Genomic DNA, 23,732 nt, shown 5'->3' with positions numbered 1-23,732 from the left:
AGCCGCGGCTCTGGCGGACCCGGCCTGATTTGGTGCCAAGCCCTGTATACTTTTCAGCTGGTATTTACATAACACAGGCCAACTGTGAACTTCAGCACCTTCTCACAAATCAACCGTCTTGAATGACGCAGGGGTTGTTGATTCTGCTCACCCCATCGTTAGTGTCACACCCCTGAAGGAAACACAATTACACTAGACCTTACATTTAACATAAAACACTGGCGACCCACTAGTGTGGGGGTAGAGATCTTCTTGGGTTCGACTGAACCCAAAATTTTGCTCTAGGTCCGATTGTTCTCGTGTCCATTCATTCGGGTGCGGGGTCACCTTTTAAAAAATGTGTTTGGGCCTCCTGAGTGGTGCAGTGGTCTAAGGCACTGCATCGCCCGGCTGTATCACATGGGCACAATTGGCCCAGCGTGGTCCAGGTTAGGTCGGCCGGGATTTCCTTGTCCCATCGCACTCTAGCAACTCCTTGTGGCGGGCCAGGTGCCTGCAAGCTGACTTTGGTCGCCAGCTGGACGGTGTTTCCTCTGACACATTGGTGCAGCTGGCTTCCGAGTTAAGCGTGCAGTGTGTCAAGAAGCAGTGAAGTTTGGCAAGGTCGTGTTTCAGAGGATGCATGGCTCTCGACCTTCACCTCTCCCGAGTCCGTAGGGGAGTTGCAGCGATGGGACAAGACTAACTACCAATTGGATTTCACAAAATTGGGGAGAAAAAGGGGTAATTGGCCTTGGGTCTGCGTCCAACTTTTAGGACCCATGAAGACCTCTAGTGTGGGGGGGTCTCAGTCGAAAAGCACCATAATTGCACATTTCCACTAGTGACTTACATCAGTGTTTTACCAAAAAGGCTCAGACTTGTTTCAAATTCCACAGCCCTGCTCCAAAAACATAACACTAGAGCCCATATTAACATATTCACTGGCAAAACACTGATGCTGTAATGAAAAAAAACTAAGACACAGGTTAAGCCTAGTCATGGACTGAAAATAGCCATTGAAAGTACTTTAGTCCAGGACCAGGCTCAATCTGTCTGTGAAACCACCTCTATTATGGCAAAGGGATACTATATTCAGTGCTGAATTGTGTAGCATTTTAACTGCATTACTGTCACAGTAACTATAAAAGTGCTGAATTAAATCCAATTAGTAAATTTGCAAAAATAACATTTTATTCATCTTTATTAATTTACCACAGGAAATATCCTAAAATGTTTAATCTTGTACACTATGAAAACTGCAAGCATTCAAATCTAATACAAAAAAACTTTAAAATCAAAACAAATATGGAAATCAATCAAGCAGAATTAACCACTTGAGATTACATTAACTAATGCCCGTCAATGGGTTTCTACATTTAATTGTTTGCAGTGTCTGAACAAAAATTAGCATTCTTAAGTCAGTCATTGACAGTGTTTCAAAATAGAAAAGAAATAGCTAGACCAATAAAACAAAGCAGTTCAGGTTGAATTCGCTGAGAACAACTTCAAAATGAGCTAAGCATTTGCTTTGTCACATTACAGTAGCATTTCAGAAACTCAGATTTAAACCAGGGATCCACATATTGTATATTACATCACAGTAAAAGCAGCCTGCTTCTCGAGTGGCTGTTATCCTTATGAATTACAATGTACAAAGGAACAGGTCCAGTTAGACTACATTAAATACTTGTGAATTTAAGAATCTCTTTATTAAAAGCCACACAATTGACAAACTTAAATGCTACTGGCATTACACTGGTCATCGTCGTACTCAAACATGGGGTTCATTGACATGAAGAAATTAAAACAGAATGACAAACCTTTGTAACACTTAGGTTTGTTTTAGTATGTAAATGGAGCATTTTCATGAGGCATCTTTGGCGATGAACTTCAGTAGACAGATCAGAGAGAATTCATCAGCAATGTGTTAGCAAAGTTAAAGGTTGAGCAAATTACAAATTAGTATTGATTATGACCGTGTATAACAAGTTAATGTTCTCTAAACCGCATACAACATGGGTTAAAGTTGCAACAATCTGGAGCCAATCCTGTTTCAAATCAGGGGTTCCTTCATCTGCATCAAATAACTTTAAAACAAAACCTAGGCATGTCTCACCTGACCAGTCTCTCCCTTTACATTGACAACGCCAACATTCACCTGGGTGCAACACAAAGACGGACCACTGTACAGCACAGGACCAAGAGCAACAAAACATTGAGACGTACAGTACACCCCACTTTAATGCTTCAACAATAATTTACCTTTCATTTAAAACCTCCAACCACATGTTTATTGGTTTGACTAGTTGTGAAACACTTAAATTGGGGAGGGGGAAATGGATGAACTATTTTAGGCTTCAGTTTAATACAAGATAATTGATGGGAGATTAAATTATTAGTTTGTTGCAGTGGTTTTATCAGAGAACGAAAGGCTCTGCATTCAACCAGGCAGCTACTGCCCACCCTCTCTCCATTTTACATATGTACACCTCTATATTACAGGATTTACACACAGGCCCAAACCAAGTTCCTTTAAATACATTTGGGTTTGACAGAGTCATTGCCATTCCTCTGAATAGATTGTCAATGAAGACCATATGCTAGTGGACAAAAATAGGCATTGCATTTCTACTTACATTAAACACTACTGCAACTACAAAAAAATGAGACATTTAGCTCTTCCGCTCATCACTGATAAGAGAAATAAACTGAAATTAAAATAAAGGTTGATTTGATAGCAACATTAATCATCTTAGCACCATGACCAAAGGATTTAATAGAAGTCACCAGTCCAATCTCCACAAAGTATTCCCATGAATACTTTGATTACAACTTACCTTAAAGTAAATTAGTACTTAGTGACGAGAAGACAACGAATAGGTGGTCATGGCCCCCCAAAGCCAACTTAAAACAGTCACACTTTATAAGACTTAACTGCAATATCCTCAAACACACAATGTAGATACAAAATGGCAAGAGTTTTTGCCAAATATAATAACCTGAATCAGATAACGGTATACATCTCAAATTACATTTGTCATTGTATTGTTATTTCAAATTAAAAATCACACCATTGCTTTAAGATTCTATGGAGTGCAGCATTTGCGATGTATAAATGAAAGAGAGGCCGAGAGTCTACAATACTACTACATAAGTACAGCCGTCTGGACACTAGATTGTGCGTTCATTTTGTAAGAGGAGGTCCCTCAAGCTGTGCGTGGAGCCCTGGAATTAGCAAGGACAGAGGGGCAGCACCAAGCCAGACAGGGATATGGACAGGCAATGGTCTGATTAGCTAGCTAACATTTATGGACACGCACATGGAAAGTAAAGGCAAGACTAGTACAACACAGCAGTATGTAGCATTTTACTCCCACCTACAGAGACACATAGAAAAGGGTTGCTAGGATCTAATATAATTTCATGCTATAGCTCTCAAGTAGAAACAAATAGAGCATGTGGAGAAAGCGTCGGTAGAGAGTTAACGTGTGGAATGCAAATGAGTGATAAACGGTACACCAAATTCCATGGGTTAAAATTGATTTTGGGTCAAGAAAAACACCAGAAAAGGAAAACCCTACAAGAAAATAGTATATGATTACACTACACTCTGTAGAAGTATTGACCTTGTCACTACAACCTGATCCTGGGGCCACAATCTAATGGTTCCATTGATGCCTTTAGTCTACTCTGAACAGTTACTAGGCCTGGGTAACCAGGTTAGGAGACTTGCTCTCTTATCAAATGACAAAAACGGATCAATTCAGGTCAGTCACAGGAAAAATGTGCAGCTCCTGAGGCCCACTAGAACTATGGTGGACTTAACTAAACAAATATTCACATTAATCTTTACCACCAGCAATAGTGAACTAAAAAAAGTTACAAATCCTGGGAATGAGAGGGATACAGTCAGTGAATTAAAATGTGCAACTGGGTTAACCAGCTCTGTCAGTGTTGGAGGAAACAAGTGGAGGTCCAGGCACAGAGCTTAACACAACAACTATGACAGGGAAAGGAATGTGAGCAGGATTCAAGCTACAGACCAGATATGGAGAGCTAGCAGTGTGTTTGAGGTAAGAATGAATTGAATACTGCCGCACTACAGTCAATGGCAAGAAGCGTGACAAATGTGATTACACAGAGTACTGCCAACAGGAGCAGTGCTGCCTAGAACGGGAACACTTAAATGCTATGCTGAAACAAAGACAAGGGTTCTTGTGCGTGTTATGTCAGAGCTTGTGTGTGCGTATACAGCTCTACCTGTCTGTGGGGAGAGCTTTGACAGTAATCCTGTATGTGTGCGCGAGCATTTCATCTGTACAGCGGCATGGGGTGTGTTTACGCTAGGCAGACTGCTATCGCCCATTTCCCACCTCTGTGCAGCCCCTCCCCCTCAGTATCTCCAGGTCTGCCTCTCTCTGTGCTCCTCCGCCCCTCCTGGGTCCCTTCAGTTACTGAAGCTCCTTCATCCTGTTGAGGGCGCTGCCGGCGTGGAACCACTCGACCTGGTTCTCGTTGAAGGTGTGGTTCAGGGTGATGATGTCTTGGCTGCCGTCACCGTGCTTCACCACTCCCTTCAGGGGCTTGAGGAGAAAGACAGCTGGCTTGTAAGGCATCCGTGTAAAATAGACATACTACCAAGTCCTATCCCCATTATATGGAGGGCGGTAATTTGGGTGGCTGGCTGGTCAATGACTCACCTTGCCAGGGGCAAAGGTTGCAAGGCCTGTGATGGAGATCTTGTCATCGGGGCGGATTTTGTCATAGTCGGTGGGGTCGGCAAAGGTCAAGGGCAGCATGCCCTGCTTCTTCAAGTTGGTCTCTGAGAAGGACAGAATGGCAATGAGGAGAAAATAAAGAAAACAAGACAGAAAAAAAGAAAGTTGGGAACAAGAGGGAGTTTGGAGAATTGTCTCGTATCGAGCTCCATTGTGTAAACTGAGAGGCCTTCTACCACAGCGGGGCAGATCCATTACATGCCAAGTCAAGGTCATAGAGAACAATGTGCACATTCAAAGTGTGTGGGTGATCTTGTTTCTAACCACGTTTCCCCTTTTGTGCAATGGGTACCATGATAGCTACATGAGCTCCGTCTCAGCACAGATAGTCTCAGATTGAGCAGGTTCCCACCAAAAGCTTTTCCTCTCATGCTACCCACCCACATGCCCCGCCACACCCCTATAATCTCTAAGCGTACCATGGATCCTGGCGAAGCTCTTGACGAGGATGACCCTGCCTCCCAGGTGTCTGGGCTCCAGGGCTGCATGCTCTCTGCTCGAGCCCTCTCCGTAGTTGTCATCTCCCACAACCACCCAAGACAGACCGTTAGCCTGGAGGGAACAGAGAGAATATTTTTAAAAATCAGATTCTAATTTAAATATTGTCATTCTGGGACAGCCCAACAGTACACAGCCTCTATAGGTCCTGACAGTTACGGTCTGTCACACCTTGTAGTGGCGAGCCACGTCAGGCACGCCCCCGTACTCTCCCGTCAGCCGGTTCTTGATCTTGTTGACCGCGTCGTTCTCGATGTTGATTGCTCCGATGAGCATGTTGTTGGAGATGTTGTCGAGGTGACCGCGAAACTTGAGCCAGGGGCCGGCGGCGCTGATGTGGTCTGTGGTGCACTTGCCTTTCACCTGTGGAACAGGAAGGAAGAAAACAGACCGTAGGGTAAATGGCCATCCAAATGTGGCACCACATGCCTGAACAAACATCTGACAACTCTGTGGTTTCTAACTCTTTAATAGTTATAAAGCCACCGTTGAAGGCCTCTCAATTCCAACCATGGTCCTTGGTGGAGGATAGAACTCAGCCAAACAGTGAGAAGAGGCCTTCCTCATCATATAGCCATCTTGACATACACCTCTCCCCTTCCCTCACCTTGATCAGCACTTGCAGGTCCTCAAGGTCCTTGCCATTCCACTTGTCAAAGGGCTCCAGCAGCTGCAGGCGGGTGCTGGTGGGGCTGACGTCCACCATAACAGAGCCGCTCTCGGCAGGGGGGTGTTGGTAGGTGTCCTGGCCGGGGTCAAAGTCACGGGCAGGTAGCTCATCGCCATTGGGTGGCTCCAACTTGAATTTCTCACCATTGGCAGCGGTGAGGTAGTCCGTCTCAGGATCGAACTTCAGGGTACCTGCGATGGCCAAGGCTGTGACAATCTGTATAGGAAGAGAGAGGGTTATTAAGGCAGTTACAGGAGGACATAGTGTGGACGTCATAATATAAGTAGTGTGTGTGTGTTGTAATTATTGGTACCTCAGGGGATGTGACGAACGCATGAGTGGCAGGGTTAGCATCATTCCTGGAAGTGAAGTTCCTGTTGTAGGAGGTGACGATAGTGTTCTTCTCCCCCATCTTCACATCCTTCCTGTCCCACTGGCCAATGCAGGGTCCACAAGCGTTAGCAAGGACCACTCCACCCACATCCCTCAGGATCTTAGACTGAAGGAGAAAAAAAAAAATGTATCTACAAATCAATTAAAAGGGCAACTAGTTTGGCAATGGACTTTTTTTCCCCCCAAAAGGTTTGAACTCACAAAGCCATCTCGCTCGATGGTGGCACGGATCTGCTCAGAGCCGGGGGTGACGGTGAACGCAGCCTTGCACTTCAGGCCTTTGTCTAGGGCTTGTTTGGCCAGGGAAGCAGCGCGGCCCATGTCCTCATAGCTGGAGTTGGTGCAGCTGCCAATCAGACCTATTGGGACCACCAGAAATCAGGTTAATAACAAAGACATGAGAAAAGCAGATGATTTTAACAATATGCCTGCAAATATGGTAATGAAATGTTACTGTACTTTCCTATTATAGGGCTTTCCTTGAATATTAACAGCGAGCAAAATGTAGACTTTAAGGGAGTGTTAAAGATACTGTGTGACTGCTGGTGCTGATACTGACCCACTTTGACCTCAAGGGGCCAGCCGTTCTTTTCAGCCACAGCACCAATCTCAGACACTGGGTGGGCCAGGTCAGGAGTGAAGGGCCCGTTGATATGAGGCTTCAGCTGCCAGGGACAGAAGACAGACTAACAGTTAGCATTGACAATGCATGTAATTTCTTAAGAAGATATTCTATACATACAAGTAATGAATGTCAGCCTAAAAACAGAGTGGACTCACCTCACTCAGGTTGATCTCTATGACCTGGTCGTACTTGCAGCCTTTGTCGGGGACCAAGTCATCCTTATGCTCGTCAGCCAGGGCAGCGATGTCTGAAAGTAGATGGAAAAAGTCCAAAAGAGAAAACAAAAATGCTAAGGGTCCATGCTGTATGTGTATCAGTGGCTGCGAGACTAAAATTGAACGCATTGTGAAATAACAGGCTTTAAAAATATTCCGGAATGTCTTATTGTGAGTACTAACCTGCACGTCCAGTCTTATTCAGGTATGTCTTCATGCGGTGGTTGTAGGGGAAAACAGAGGTGGTAGCCCCAATTTCAGCTCCCATGTTGCAGATAGTTGCCATACCTGCAACCAGGAGTGGGGATAGTCACATCAAGTTTATGCAAACTAGCACCAAATCAACTCCAAACCACTGGACGAACTCAACTGAAACAAACAGCGTTAAAACAAACAGCGTAGAGTAGTTTACTCACTAGTTCAGGTAAACCTTACTATCTTTAGGCCTCACCGGTGCAGGAAATGGAGTCGACGCCTGGGCCATGGTACTCCACGATGGCTCCAGTGCCCCCCTTCACTGTCAGGATCCCAGCCACCTTCAGGATAACATCCTTGGGAGAAGTCCAGCCCGATAGACTACCTGTCAGCTTCACTCCAATCACCTGATGGGTAAGAGGGAGTTATTACTACATTTGTGAAAGGTCATACATACAGTGAGGGAAAAAAGTATTTGATCCCCTGCTGATGTTGTACGTTTGCACACTGACAAAGAAATTATCGGTCTAGAATTTTAATGGTCGGTTTATTTCAACAGTGAGACAGGATAACAAAAATAAAATCCAGAAAAACACATGTCAAAAATGTTATAAATTGATTTACATTTTAATGAGGGAAATAAGTATTTGACCCCTCTGCAAAACACGACTTAGTACTTGGTGGAAAAACCCTTGTTGGCAATCAGAGGTCAGATGTTTCTTGTAGTTGGCCACCAGGTTTGCACACATCTCAGAAGGGATTTTGTCCCACTCCTCTTTGCAGATCTTCTCCAAGTCATTAAGGTTGAGGCTGACGTTTGGCAACTCGAACCTTCAGCTCCCTCCACAGATTTTCTATGGGATTAAGGTCTGGAGACTGGCTAGGCCACTCCACGACCTTAATGTGCTTCTTCTTGAGCCACTCCTTTTGTTGCCTTGGCCGTGTGTTTTGGGTCATTGTCATGCTGGAATACCCATCCACGACCCATTTTCAATGTCCTGGCTGAGGGAAGGAGGTTCTCACCCACGATTTGACGGTACATGGCCCCGTCCATCATCCCTTTGATGCGGTGAAGTTGTCCTGTCCCCTTAGCAGAAAAACACCCCCAAAGCATAATGTTTCCACCTCCATGTTTGACGGCAGGGATGGTGTTCTTAGGGTCATAAGCAGCATTCCTTCTCCTCCAAACACAGCGAGTTGAGTTGATGCCAAAGAGCTCCATTTTAGTCTCATCTGACCACAACACTTTCACCCAGTTGTCCTCCGAATCATTCAGATGTTCCTTGGCAAACTTCAGGCGGGCATGTATATGTGCTTTCTTGAGCAGGGGGACCTTGCGGGCACTGCAGGATTTCAGTTCTTCACAGCATAGTGTGTTACCAATTGTTTTCTTGGTGACTATGGTCCCAGCTGCCTTGAGATCATTGACAAGGTCCTCCCGTGTAGTTCTGGGCTGATTCCTCACCGTTCTCATGATCTTTGCAACTCCACGAGGTGAGATCTTGCATGGAGCCCCAGGCCGAGGGAGATTGACAGTTATTTTGAGTTTCTTCCATTTGCAAATAATCGCACCAACTGTTGTCACCCTCTCACCAAGCTGCTTGGCGATGGTCTTGTAGCCCATTCCAGCCTTGTGTAGGTCTACAATCTTGTCCCTGACATCCCTGGAGCGCTCTTTGGTCTTGCCCATGGTGGAGAGTTTGGAATCTGCTTGATTGATTGCTTCTGTGGACAGGTGTCTTCCACACAGGTAACAAACTGAGATTAGGAGCACTCCCTTTAAGAGTGTGCTCCTAATCTCAGCTCGTTTCCTGTATAAAAGACACCTGGAAGCCAGAAATCTTTCTGATTGAGAGGGGAGTGCTCCTAATCAAATACTTATTTCCCTCATTAAATTGAAAATTAATTTAGAACATTTTTGACATGTGTTTTTCTGGATTTGTTGTTATTCTGTCTCTCACTGTTCAAATAAACCTACCATTAAAATTATAGACGGATCATTTCTTTGTCAGTGGGCAAATGTACAAAATCAGCAGGGGATCAAATACTTGTTTCCCCTCACTGTACATACATACACACACGTAGGAAGGAGATAGAGACATGAGTGGGTGAAGGGAATGTAGTGAGGTTGTTCACTGTCATAGCAGCTCACATTGGGACACTTGAGCTCCCATGGGATACCAGCCATGACATCCACAGCGTCAGCGCCACCCACTCCGATGCAGATGGAGCCCAGGCCGCCCCCATTAGGTGTGTGGGAGTCTGTACCAATCAGCAGGACTCCTGGGTAGGCATAGTTCTCTAGAATTATCTGTCAAGGGTAAGTGAAATCTGTTAGCCAATGCACAACAATCCTTTAACTTATTGATCTCAATAATGTCAAGATCTGATTGTAGAATGTATGCACACATGACTAAGTCGCTTTGGATAAAAGCGTCTGCTAAATGGCATATATTATTATTATAATAATAGGTTTGATCTCATGAGTGAACAATGCATTATGCTACTTGTTTCACAGCAGTATTCCTGAGCTCTAATCTAGTTGTTAGACTAATTTCAGAAGTAGATATTGTTCAAATACAAATTAGTCTCATGGCAGCTCAATCTGACCAGTTATCCTTTATTATACCAGTATAGTTCCAGTACCTGGTGAATGATTCCAGAGCCTGGTTTCCAGAAGCCAACTCCATATTTGGCTCCAGCTGTCGCCAGGAAGTTGTAAACCTCCTGATTCACTTCCTGGATTAAAAAGGACCAGGGAGAAGAGGTTGGGGTGTCAGTTGAGGAGAATATATTTTTAGCTGATAGTCCCCTTTATATAACCTTCACAGCACATATTTGGCTGCAGATCTTAATTCCCCTTTAATCCCTGTTCCTCAATTTGACCTCTGTGCAATTGGATGGAGTAAGTGTCACCCATGCCTAATATTCCTCAGGGCTTTGCATTGTCTAAAAATATATAATGTGATGCCGGTGTGTAGCAGTTAACCAACATTCCCTCTCATTTGGGTCATCTTGGCCCCAACGCAATACTTATGGTAGGCTGTCATTGTAAATAATAATAATTTGTTAACTGACTTGCCTAGTTAAATAAATAAAAATGGGTTACCCCTAGGAACTTGTGATACCATGGAAAAGATTATCCTCTGTAAAACACCCTAAATCTCAGCCAACAGAAATCAGCTGGACAGCCCAAAAACATCTAGACAGGCCCTCGAGTTTCCTCTGCTCCCTACTGACCTTGGCCCGCTTTAGATCCTCGACGCCTCCGATCTGCGCCTCAATCAGGTGGTCACAGTGGATGGTTGAGGGCACGGCCACCTTGGGCAGGCCGCTGCTGATGAACTGTAGCATGGCCATCTGGGCCGTGGCGTCTTGCATGGCCACGCGGTCCGGACGCAGACGCAGGTAAGTGCGGCCCCTGGCGATTTCCTGCCCCATAGGGTCATCCAGGTGACCGTACACAATCTTCTCCGACAAGGTGAGAGGGCGATTGAGCCTGAGATGAAAGGAGGGCGGGGATTGGAGGACAGTGTGGTTAGAATTCAACTTCTAAAATACATTTAAAAAAGGTTAACTCACTAGGTGGGATGCTTTGTAATCTAAAGTTAGCTCAGTGTGGCCAGTGTTGCTGAACATGAGAAGTCTACACACTAACATGCCAAAGGATTTAGTGAGCAGTTGTAATGGGCATGTCATAGTAGTAGTGGTTATTAACAGAGGAACCCTGAGGAGCGCTGGGTGTGAGGTTGGAAAGGAAGCTACTGACCTCTTGCGCACAATGTCGATGTTCTCATGCAGTTTCTCATAGCTGATGCTGGTGCCAGGCTCAAAGCGACTCATGGCAACCTTGGGCTTGGCGTTGAAGGCTGCAGAAACATGGAGACGCCTTGCCCCTTCTCCAAGGACAAGCTAAAGGAAAGGGGGGGGGGGGGTACATTTTTAGTAATGATACATCGAACTTGTAAACATGTTCATCAACATGGAAGAGGATACAGGGGTTTTAAAGTTCCTAATCATTGCGAACATAGGACCTAGTCTCCTCAAACTCAACTCTGGACCTCAAAGCCAGTTCCACTGCGTTCTCATTACTGTACCAGGTGGGTGCAATTAATTATCAGGTAGATCAGAAAACCAGCAGGTTCCAGACCTTGTAGGGTAAGAGTTGAATACCCCCAACCAAGTCTATAGCCTAATGACCAGAAAGTTTAAACAGAGACATATAGGATTCATACTCTAAGAGAACAAGATAAAGTTTCACTTGTCTCAGTGTTAGGTTCTGTTATTATGGGGGTAATTTCAAGTAAGCATGTTGGCATTATCAACAGAGCCCAAGACATACAACATTATGGGTTCTCTTGCTGGTTGAAGAATCCAAAAGCCCAATAAAAAAAAAAATACCATAAAATGACTAATCTACAATCTGCGTGATCTCCATGTGACTTTCATGTTCCATCACCTCAGACACTGGAGACTGACAGCAAGATTAACCAAGTAAAGACTAGATCATTGCATTACACTAAGTAAATCTGTCAGCCAGCTATACTTGTCACTCATTTTCCCAAAATACACAGCACCTAAAGTTTAGAATGAGTAGCCTAAGTGTTGGGTAAATTAGTGTTTAGCCCTAAAGGAGACTCCTAATCCCTACACATTAGCACAGCCAATTTTGTGACAGCTCAAGTAGCCTAACCTAGCTATGATTTTCAACATTGCATCAACACAGCCAATCGTCCTCAATAAGATGTTAATCAGCCGGTCTAACATGAGTTATCCAGAGTGAAAAGACGTAAGCAAATGGAATATCACAACCAACTGAGAAAAAAAATCAGTAATGTTAATTTGCCGAATCAAATATAAATCTAACTCATATTAGCAGGTCCTTGGTCAAATATTTTCACAGACGTAGCAGAACTGCATTGGGCAGTATCCATTCAGATAATTTCATTAGGTTTTCATAAGATCATACATATCATGTTCAGTTACATTTCTATATTTGGTGCCTCATTGTCCAACACCGTGATTTGACTAAATTTGTTATCAGGCGTAGAAAACAGACAAGTGCGCACTTAACTTCAGTAACCTTGAATCACCTTCCACACAACTAGACAATTGGTGCAATTTGAAGCTCCCAATGTATTTTATTTCGACACCATATTGTAAACCAGCATTACAGATAAAGCGTTATTGTACACTTCCCAGACTAACTTGTAACCGTTGCATGGAGCGCTAGTTAGTAACAGTCTAGACCGTGACCAAACGACATTGCGGCTGAGATGGATTGTTTACAATATTGATGATTTTATTTTTTTCGTTGTGGACAGCAATATCATTTTTAACTTAACATTTGTACTTGATGTATAGTGTTGAATATATTTACTAAAATAAAACGTTCTACTTACCCGAAGCCGAGTGACAGTCATACAATAGGACGCCATTTTGTTCACTGACAAAGATGTTGCTGTCAGGTGACGTCAGGAACCCTAATTTAAACGCGTCCATTATTTTGTCCTGACAGGTGTTAAAACTGCGTACAAGTGTATATCTCTGTGAATCCTTACGACAGACGCTAATAACGCAATGTCAAAATATAATATTTCCATACAATTGTCAAAGTGGTTCCAATAATGTAAGATATACATCATGATTGAGTTTGTTTTTGTTTAGTACTTATCTGTAAGGTTGTTGTCATCAGCTCCCCATAATAAACTCATGCGCTCTCTATAATAAACTATGCACATAGTTAGCATACAGTTGATGCACTTTTACAGTTTAAAATTAGCTATTTTATTTTACCTTTATTTCACTAGGCAAGTCAATTAAGAATAAATTATTATTTATAACGACGACCTAGCAACAGTGCGTTAACTGCCTTGTTCAGGGGTAGAATGACAGATTTGTAGCTTGTCAACTCGGGGATTGGAGCCACGAACCTTTCGGTTACTGGCCCAACGCTCTAACAACTAACCCATGATACTACCTGCTATGAGTTTTACTAATGCAAATTAATTAATTATTGACATAGTAGCCTATATATACTCTGACAAAACCACTGAAGACAATGACTGTGATGTGGCACAGCAGTAATATAATGAAGGTCCTGAAGAAGGTATTTTGACAGAGAACTTGGAATCTATAAAAAATATATATACCATTACTTTCAAGAATACATTTTACTCAGTACATTTCTTCCAGTACCTGTCCTGGTCCTGGACCAATGATATGTCCACATATTTTCCTTTTTAATCCCTCTCCTTATGTGAAATGTGGCTATAGATTGTTGTTGCATATTCAAAAATATAGCATATAAAATAAAAATACATAAAAAATTACATCAACCGTTAGAAAACAATTCTTAATTCTTAATGTTTGAAAAGTAGGGTTCACTCTGGAGGAGAAAGTAGAAAAAAAGTAGAAACCATGCCAATCTTACATGGTAACTTTACAGCCTTATGTAATTTCACCTGCAGAATGATTTCCCTAAACAAGTCTCAGCGGGAAGTTCAAGCAAATATTGTTTTTTAAAAAATGTCTTTCTGTACTCTATATGGTTGGAACGACATTACCCACAACTCCTGCAAAACGTCATATCACTTACTTGCTGACTGGACAACCTTTACAGCCCAATAAAATACGGGTCCTCCCCCTTCTCAGCCAATAGGGACTCTGTTGCTATCACCGCTTATATTTTTAGCAATGGCACAGTACTTACTTGGAGTTACACATATCCGTTCGCCAACTAAACTAGGATTTCGCTTTCTGGTTTTGCAGAACCATTGATGTAATTGTGTGGCTTATAGGTGGGGAAAAAGAAAGAAAATGCATTTTATTGTTTACCATCGTTGTTCATACCAATATGTTCAATCATATCTACCAGGATTTGCAATCCTCAATAACCCGTAGCCTATTTCATATGATTTACTTATTTTGAAACTATAGGCTTATTACTGAAAGTCGACTATTCTCTCCTAGGTGTGTATGAATTTATTTGATAGTATACATTACAATAGTATCAAGAAAGTAGTCCCTATTCAGACCAACGTCACAAAATAGGGGGTGTGTGCGAAATGGTCCTGTATAAATGCGCAAGGTTGTCAAACAGTAAAGTTTTCTCGGGCAGTTGCAGACAATCTGTCTATGGTGGAAATGGAGAACGTATGAAGAGAGTACATTTCAATACCCATTTAACACACCACATTATATCTGCCTCTAAACAACTACATTGAAAAGCCACATCACCTTCAAATGCAATGTAAAATATGGGAATTAAAACCGCAGGAACTGAACACAAGCTGCATTAGTAAGTATACACAGCGTCCGCATATAAACATGTATGGCATTGACATACATTTTTATGTATCTGCCATAACCGTACATTTGGCTAGATAGTGCATCCTCATGATTTAATAAAAAATGCTTTAGGACTCTCAAAATATGCCCTGCCTTTTGAGAATCAGACTCTAATTGGTTCAGTCATCCATTTTAGATTCTGTTTTTATTTTTAATTTTTAGACAGAACCACTCAAACTCGTATCGAGATGTATTTATTATTATCATATACAGCTGATCATTTCTTCCTGTTTTCGGGCAGGACCAATTTATTGTTGAGCCGTTGTAGTTCTGCTCATCCGTCGACATAATGACACGAGACTGCAACGTTCACCACTTAATTAGTCTCCTTATTTATTTACAGTGCCAATTTAAGATCTTCCAGTTTGTTAGAATAATAGTATCATATGTGTCCTTATTGGTGAAAGGTGGAATTGCCATCATGTAGAGAAGCAGGTATTGGACCTTTGGGATAGGCTTCACCACGGCACTTCAAAGCCATATAGGCAGGCTACTGTCATTGCTCACCATCACTCTATTGCTTTACTGTATGTTGCCTATTGTTTTGCTTGAGTTAACGAAGTTTGCCTACAAATTGTAGACATTGTTTTCACACCCCTTATCATCAATATCCAGGGTTGCTACTTTTTCTCTTTAATCTATTATTTATTATTAGGCTACCTCCCCATAAATGATTTAGGGGAATGTGTTCTGTTACAATATACAAGTATAGTATTCACTTGCATAAGCTTGCTACATTGTTACAATGAGTGGACAGGTGTGCTTTATGGTGGTGATGATGCACTGTAAACATGTCAACAGTCAGCTTAGGTCATGTAACCTACTGTTGGATTGTGTAGTCTATTTAGTAGTAGGACACAACTATGACAAACGAACATGTTTATGGTTGAATAATGTTGCATTAACTAATACAGTATATGCATTATAGGTCAATTGTCAACACTAACAACTAGGATCCATTTTGATACATGACTGGTTTTACTGTGTACTGTACATAAAGTCCCAGTTGCATAAGAACAACTTTGTAGGGAAGAAATGGAATGATATTGGATATGACTATGGTGGTTAATTCTTTTTGAAGATGTACTGTAAACTTGATTGTCATTGGTTTAAATGTAGTCAAAGGTGAAAGTTTGTCTGCTATATTCCAAACATCTCCTATTGAACTGTTTCACACAAGTAAAAATGACAAGGGAAGTCAGGTTGTGTATTGTGTCTTGTTCTTGCCCATCTTCTAGCCATCGATGCAATGTTCTGCCTGCAAACAGAGTAGCTATATCTCATATCAATAATGATCTTTTTTTTTGCTCAACCTAATCTGATTCACAATATAACATTCATTGTCCTTGATGCATACATTATAACCATGTTCTCATAGATCAAGTATACAGTTGTTAAATTTAGCTTGCTGGGTAATCCTGGCTGCTGGGCAATGTTTATGGTGCGTAGGTGGACTGTGTTGCACGTGTTGTGATGACGTTAATAGTGCTGCATGGTGGGAAATGGTGTCCTTTATGCACTGTAGCCTGTACCGTGCCATTTACAGTATGCAAAACATGCCTACATGTGAGCTGTACACCCACAGCCTACTCTTGATTTGGAACTTTCTCTAATTGTGTAATCCTGAGTAGTGAAGCATCTGGCAGAAGCAGATTATCATGGCTTTCTACCTCAATCACTGCATCTGTTACACCCCCTCCACGTTGGCTGGCTAACCCATTCACTCTCTCATTATCCCTTCTGTTGAGCCTATTTGGTCTGCCTTTTACTTTCCTAGACCTAACACCATGTTTTTATTTTTCCACCAGTTGGACTCCTCTCGTTACCTGGCAAGTCTTGTTACCTGTCAACTGAAAACAACTGTTTGGACTAGTTTTTGGCCTCCTGGTCATCAAGTCTGTCCATGTTGATCACCCAGGAAGAGGTTTAAAGATTCTGCCCGATTTCAACTTACCTGCAGTACATGTAGTGGAGAAGAAAACATCAGACTTCTACAAGCCAGAGATAACTGTTCCAGTATTGTCTAATTTTGGGCTTGATTTGAATACCTGACTATCCAGACCAGGTACAGTCATGCACCTAGAGGTAAAGGTAGCTCTGAATTTCATTGTGTCCTACCTGTACAACAAACTGCCCCGTCGTCGTGCTGACCTCTTCGGGGAAGAGTTGGCGCAGATACTGTTGTCACACTATGAAGGCCACTGGTACCCTGAAGCTCCTTTGCGGGGCTCTGCCTTCCGCTGTTTGCACCTAGGGGCCCCCAGTGACCCAGTGGTGGAGCTAGCTGCCAGGAGAAGTGGACTGGACACAGAGGAAGTGCGTGCCAATGTCCCCCCTGAGCTGAGTGTGTGGATCGACCCCTATGAAGTGTCCTACCAAATCGGGGAGAATGGAGCCGTTAAGGTCCTGTACTTTGAGGATCCGTCCGGCTTAGGTGGAGAAGGCGAAATGGTGGAAGTAGTAAGTGGAGTGAGTAAAGGGGACATGGAGGTAGAGGAGGCCAAGAGCTTAGGGTTCAACCCTGAGGCCCAGGTGTTTGTTCCAATTGGAGCCCAGATATCTCCAATTCTGCTTCCTTCCATCTCCAGCACACCCGCACCCCTCTCGGCCTCATCCTGCCCAGTGATTTTCAGCTATCCCAGCTCCAGCACACCCACGAACCCAACTGCCCACTCCTCTAACACATCCACACCTTCCCCTCCAAGTGGGGGACTCCCTTACCCCCCCTCTCAGCAGCCAACGGCTGCCCTGCCCACCACCCGTCCACCGCTGCAGCCCATCACCTTCACCACGGCCAGTTTCGCCGCAACAAAATTTGGCTCCACCAAGATGAAGAAGTGTGGCGGTTCCGGATCGGCTGGCGGCTCGGGTGTAGGCGTGCCCCCGCCACAGAGGATGCTCGCCCGTTCCCCCACCAACATCTCTCCCCCAGGGCTGCTGAAACACAAGCCCCTCTCAGTCTCCCTGCACTCCCTGGGGGCTCAGATCCCCAGCCAGCTCTCCCCTAATGCCAAAGAGTTTGTTTACCCGGCATCCCCAGGGCCCCTATACTTTGACAACGATGCTCCGCTCATACTTTCACACTCAAGCCCCTTCCAGCACCCTCACCCCGCCCACTCCCACCCCTCATTTGACCCATTCTCCAGCCCCCCACCTGGTCCAGCTGTTGGTGCCATTGGTGGTAGCGGTGGGATTTCTTACATGGAGAAGCCCTCATTTGTGGAAGGTATAGGGGGGTATAACCTGCAATATCCCAGCCAGGCCTTCCAGCCAGTGGTGCTGGCCAACTAAGCCTTTCTTATGAGTATTTCTGTTGCAGCAGTAGGGCAGTAATGCTCAAGTATTTTTTGGGGAAAATTGTTCTTACTGATACTACATCGTATAATTTGTTTTATTACTACTACAACCTCCACTATATATTTCAATATGATTATTTCCATATCATTTAATATTCTGTTTTTTTGTTGTGGATTTTGATTACAGTTTCTCTAACCAGAGGAGTAACCACCCTCCTATTGCACAGATGTTTTCATTGAATGTTCAGCAGAGTAAAATGCCCTTCAGCTTTGGTCTATTGACAGCAGTATGATAGTTGATATTTTGCACTCCACTGTCACGCTGTGAAAAAGGACCAATGTCCTGTAAGATGGCTTTGGAAAGCTTAGCGCTTTGCAATCTGCTCGGCCTTAGTTATCAAAAATGCACAGAGGGGTTTGTGTGGGTTTGGTGAGGTCTTATTCATGCTAACAAGTGTTTAATGTGCTCGTCTGTGGCTTATGGTCATTGTGAATATAGTGGGCCTGTTACTAGAGCCTTGAAACATATCACACACCATGTCCGAATCGGTTTGGTGCAAGGGATCAGTATTTGCCATTCATCAGCTCTGAAATGTGTTCATGGACATGCTAAGAAAGGGGGCCTGTGTGTAGTGTCTTGGCAATAGGGGGGTTTTAATGTGCAGGGTATGAGGAAATGGATCTGTCATGACAGGAAGAATTACTGCCAGGGAGGTCAGCAAACCTTGGTGAAAGTGAGGTAAGTTAGATCTTTGTCTTCGGATATGACTACTAATCTCCCACACACGCACAGGCACATATAATCTGTCAGCAGTGTGTGAAGGTGAACGGGCGTTGTTGGAGGGGAATAGGATGCTGCTAAGCAATGGGGATTGTGATGAATGGCTTAGCGATGCTTTGACTATGAACGAGAGGTCTTACTCTGCAGGGAAAAGAGGACTGGGAGGGAGTAAGGAGAGGGGAAATGGATGGCAAGGCAGGGGCATCGATGACGTTTTAACACCTTTTGGCATCTTGGGTGCAATGGCTTTAGACTGACACTTCAAAACCCGGCGTACATTTCTGTAGAACTTTAGTGGCGTTGCAGCCAAAGGCCCACGCTAATGTCCCCTGCTCTTTAAGCCCTTAATAATCTCTGTTCCAGTTGCTGCTCCAGTGGGAGACCAGCATCATATAATGAGATGTTTTCCTTTTCAATTTCCAGGACTATGAATGTTAACTAAACCTGTGTTTTTGTCACTTTATGATGCCATGTCAGATCATTCTCAAATTGATGGTGGTGATACCCTGTCTCCATATAGGTAATAGAGGGGGCAGTAATTGTCACCAGGGTTCAGGCAGCCTCCTAACCCCACCTTTCCTTTTGAGCCATCCAGCACTTCATATTATTGGGCTATAGATGCCATGTGACCCCCCAACCATGTTACAGCTGCATCTGCTAAGAAATGTTGGATCTGTTCCAATGAGATTTGGATAGCAGGGAGAGTGTCCCTAGCCATCATCTGAATGTTTTCTAGATTGTGCCCATAAACATGTGTATAAGCTAACATAAATACTCTTAACTTGTGCTCACACTGGTAATTGCTGTGATAGTCTGTCATATGCGTGTCATTCAAACTGTTTATTTTTCTTTGCGTCCAAGGGTTGGGTTGGGAGGGTTGGGTCGGATCTCTTTATAAATGTAATGGTTGTGAGGGAAGGGGTCATTTTTACATTTGTAATTTATTTTAAATTTTCTATATTTTTCCTATGTTTTTTCAAAAGTAATGAAGTACTTTTGTAAAGTTGAGAGAGAAGTTATAACAGTAGGAATATGTATATATTTCTTCAGGTTTCCTTTGTTTAGTTATGTGCTGAAGTTATTACAAAGATAACTAAATATATATGCAAGTTGGGAATAAATAAAGATGTATAAAGTATTGAATGTGGATTGTACCTTGTACAGAATTTGTCCAATAAAAGACAGGTAAATGTAATTTGTTAAATTGGGTTTTTGAAGAGCTTCAGAGAGGAATGTTTACAATGGGTGGATAGAGAGTCCGACAGCATCATTCTGTCTGTTTCTAAGGGCAGTCTGATAACTTGTGTAAGATTTCTGTTCCTTCATAGTTTATACACTTAAACCAAAAATCTCCACATATAAACCAAATCCCCTTAGTAGTGTTCGTATCTTACTAATTGTGTCCCTTATTCATTCATATTCCATCTACATATTGTCCAGTGCCATACGTCTTTGCTTTATACCACTAACCTTATTTGTGACTGAACAGTCCTACTGTGACTGAATTGGCTGCCAATTTCATTCTCGCACAAAGACTGAGGGAAAGAAACAACAAAAAAACGTTCCTGCAGTCTAATCCTTGATGAGTATTCACCTCGCATCCATGTGGTAACATTCCCCTGCTCCCGCTCCTATAGCCATAACTAAGACTCTTTACTCACACTGACCCTGGTCCAGTGCAATGTGTAACTAACGCCATATTCTAGACCACAGTTGTGGCAGGGTCTTAGCCCTTTTCAACCACAAATATTCCAATACATTTCATCAAGCGTTTCAAGCAGGTTTAGGAGTAGGATAATCATTGAATGTGCTGTGATTATGATCAGTGACGGGTCAATCCTGGTGGTGAACAGCCGAGTGATGGAGCTATTTTTTTTTTGTTCGTTCATGTTGATTCAGTGAGATTTTTGGTTTCCAAAATCCCTACAAGCATCCCAAAGTGCTGCCTTCCCCCATTGCTTAAATAATGGTCAGATTACTCTTGGTAATCGGATGTGTGCTGTATTTAATTCCCTGTGCCTGCAAAGCGGGTCTGGAGGTTTGAGTGGTGGCTTGGAGGCAGACGGTCACTGACCGCCTGCCAATGGGAAGGCCAGAGGACTGTGACGTTTGAGGGATGGGAGCTGCTCTACTTGAAGTTCTGATGATTATAGGAAGACAATAGATATGGTTTCACATTGGCTTTTTGGTCACAGGATGGACAGTGTTTTGTGGTATAGTGTGTTGGCTGTTGGTATGTGTCTTGCGTTTTTAAAATGAGTAACAGATTACACTATCCTCTTTGTAATTAAAAAGTTGTTTTTTAAATCCACACTAAAAGCAGGCTGTTCTATCACAAGGATTGAATCAGAGTTTTGTATTGTCTTTTGCTTATCTATCTGTTTTATTTAGCACTTTGGACTATTTTGTTGTAATAAAGAAGTATTTTCTATTTAAAATTTAAGAATAACTGGATATAATTGAAAAAGTAAGAAATACTAATATAGTACTTTCTTTTTTGCCTGTATTTTGTTATCATTTTCCTATTTTGTATCTGCTGTACACCCTGTAGATGTATATGAACCTTTCTCTACTGAAATGCAATGACCTGTTTTCTGTGCTCCCCCATGGGAATGGGGATTTACTACTGCACTTTCTTATTGTATCAGATTCTTTTTTTAAGTTTGTAATAAAACAATTGCAAAAATAAGCATGGAAAATAATACAGTTCTCTTGTCATTTTTGTCTGTTAATCAAATGTGACAAATCCTGGCAAAATAATTATTACAAAATCATTTAGAATAGTGTTTGATGGCCTACTTGTGATCAGGAATTCTAGTATTTATGTTCCCCTGCGGTATAAAAAGCCCTCACGGTTGTAGAAAATAAACCTGTATTTCATAGCATTGCAATACATTCTAATATTGATGTAAACAAATTGAAGTCTGATTTAATAATAATTAATAATTCAACCCAGATATGAAAATCTCAAATAGCTCATCTCACAAACTCTTCTACTTACACAGCAGACAAATATTACCTAATTTCATCACCTCGAAATATGGCCGGTGCATTATTTTGACTGTGTTAGTATATCTGTCAGATGTTTGCATGACTCCCTTTTGTGAATCCACTGGGCTTTGCTCTCCTATGGCGTGTCGATGTTTGGCATTAACATGCTTGGTCAGCTACTCCTTGTGGCTCCCTTTATCTCCTCACCACATCTCATTCCCGTCCTCCATCACCCTCTCATCTTCTCTTTATCTCCGCTCTGTTCTCTCACCAAATCCCTATTTTTCCCCTTAACCTTTCCGCTCTCTATCCCATCGCATTTCCCCACTCGTCCCTCACCACCCCTCTCCTCTATCCCCCCTTGTCTTTGAGGCTGTGTTTATGCAACACTGCTCCCCTGTGTGTGGATGTGATCATTACGCAACATCTCATACTCCATTGGAATACTAATGAAGATGAGGTAGGGGGGATAGGCAGAGCAGAAACAGAGGACCTCAAATCTGTTTTTGTGTGTCCATGTGTGGGTGTCTATGTGCGTGTGTGATAGACAGACAGCGCATGTGTTTGTGTGCATGAGGCAAGAAGAGTGATCTGCTCCCTTTGTCTCCCAGCATCACAATGTGCATCCTGTCAGTGTTGGTCAAAAACACCCGCTTTTGTCGATTGTTCAGGCAAGGTCAAGCAAGGCAAGGGCTCACCTTTCATTGAATTCCACTTCATTAATATACATGATACATATCCCATACATGGGTACATACAGATTAAAAAACACAACAGGAAATGCATCTTAATTTAAAAGAGAAGGAAAAAAATGCACTTGACAGGCAAAGTTTGAAATGTAATCAAAGTAATGTTTACCCTATCAGGAGTGTTATAGCTGTTAAAAGAGACAGTTGTCATTTTTTTGACTGTTTTCTACATACAAAGAGGCTATTCTTTTAGGATGACCTTGGCTGTTTGTGTTGTGAAGGGCTGTTTCAACCTGGAGTCGGTTTTCTATGCAGATCTGGTATGAAGTAACTGTAATTGTATTCATGAACTATGTAAAAAGGAATAATTCAGTCCCCACCACCTCATTGAGAAGACTTCATTATCCTGAAACAAGTGTAACATAAGGAACCAAAAACAAACATCTGACATCACAAAAAGCTAACTTCCAGTTAATTTCAAAATAAATATTTAGTATTTTACAAGATGTTTCAAACAAAAATAAAATAAATATTTTGTAACCTTGTGACTGCCCAAGGTCAAACGCTACAACAGTAAAGGTGGAGCTAAAAACAGGAAGTACACTACATGACCAAAAGTATGTGGACATCGGCTCGTCAATCATCTCATTCCAAAATCATGGGCATTAATCTGGAGTTGGTGCTATAACAGCCTTCACTGCTATAACCCTTTGCTGCTATAACAGCCTTCACTCTTCTGGGAAGGCTTTCCACTAGATGTTGGAACATTGCTGCGGGGACTTGCTTCCATTCAGCCACAAGAGCATTAGTGAGGTTGTCACTGATGTTGGGTGATTTGGCCTGGCTTGCAGTCTGCGTCCCAATTAATCTCAAAGGTGTTCAATGGAGTTGAGGTCAGGGTTCTGTGCAGGCCAGTCAAGTTCTTCCACACCGATCTCGACAAACCATTTCTGTATGGACTTCGCTTTGTGCGCAGGGACATTGTCATGCTGAAACAGGAAAGGGCCTTCCCCAAACTGTTGCCAAGAAGTTGGAAGCACAGAATTGTCTAGAATGTCATTGTATGCTGTAGCATTAAGATTTCCCTTCACTGGAACTAAGGGGCCTAGCCCGAACCATGAAAAACAGCCCCAGACCATTATTCCTCCTCCACCAAACTTTACAATTGGCACTATGCTTTGGGGAAGGTAGCGTTCTCCTAGCATCCAACAAATCCAGATTTGTCTGTCAGACTGCCAGATGGTGAAGCATGATTCATCACTCCAGAGA

General features: G+C 42.7%; 2 protein-coding genes across 2 annotated transcripts; one reads left to right on the top strand and one right to left on the bottom strand.

Moving 5' to 3' along the window:
* Positions 1-1,151: 1,151 nt before the first annotated feature.
* Positions 1,152-12,909, bottom strand: LOC118365453 (aconitate hydratase, mitochondrial-like). Its single transcript, XM_035747683.2, has 16 exons — positions 12,759-12,909; positions 11,126-11,268; positions 10,597-10,855; positions 10,003-10,095; positions 9,509-9,667; positions 7,613-7,763; positions 7,345-7,449; positions 7,102-7,193; positions 6,881-6,986; positions 6,523-6,680; positions 6,242-6,427; positions 5,866-6,144; positions 5,430-5,621; positions 5,180-5,312; positions 4,683-4,804; positions 1,152-4,565 (listed from the first exon to the last, which is right to left on the bottom strand). Exons 1-16 carry the CDS (start codon positions 12,792-12,794, stop codon positions 4,434-4,436), a joined length of 2,346 nt encoding a protein of 781 aa, XP_035603576.1. The 5' UTR covers positions 12,795-12,909; the 3' UTR covers positions 1,152-4,433.
* Positions 12,910-14,449: 1,540 nt separating this feature from the next.
* LOC118365452 (protein Tob2-like) lies at positions 14,450-21,485 on the top strand. The gene is made up of 2 exons (XM_035747682.2): positions 14,450-14,656; positions 16,515-21,485. Exon 2 carries the CDS (start codon positions 16,780-16,782, stop codon positions 17,995-17,997), a length of 1,218 nt encoding a protein of 405 aa, XP_035603575.1. The 5' UTR covers positions 14,450-14,656; positions 16,515-16,779; the 3' UTR covers positions 17,998-21,485.
* The last annotated feature ends 2,247 nt before the right edge of the window (positions 21,486-23,732 follow it).

This window comes from Oncorhynchus keta, chromosome 32, assembly GCF_023373465.1.
Source record: "Oncorhynchus keta strain PuntledgeMale-10-30-2019 chromosome 32, Oket_V2, whole genome shotgun sequence".
NCBI lineage: Eukaryota > Metazoa > Chordata > Actinopteri > Salmoniformes > Salmonidae > Oncorhynchus > Oncorhynchus keta.
This window is presented reverse-complemented; position numbering and strand designations above follow the sequence as displayed.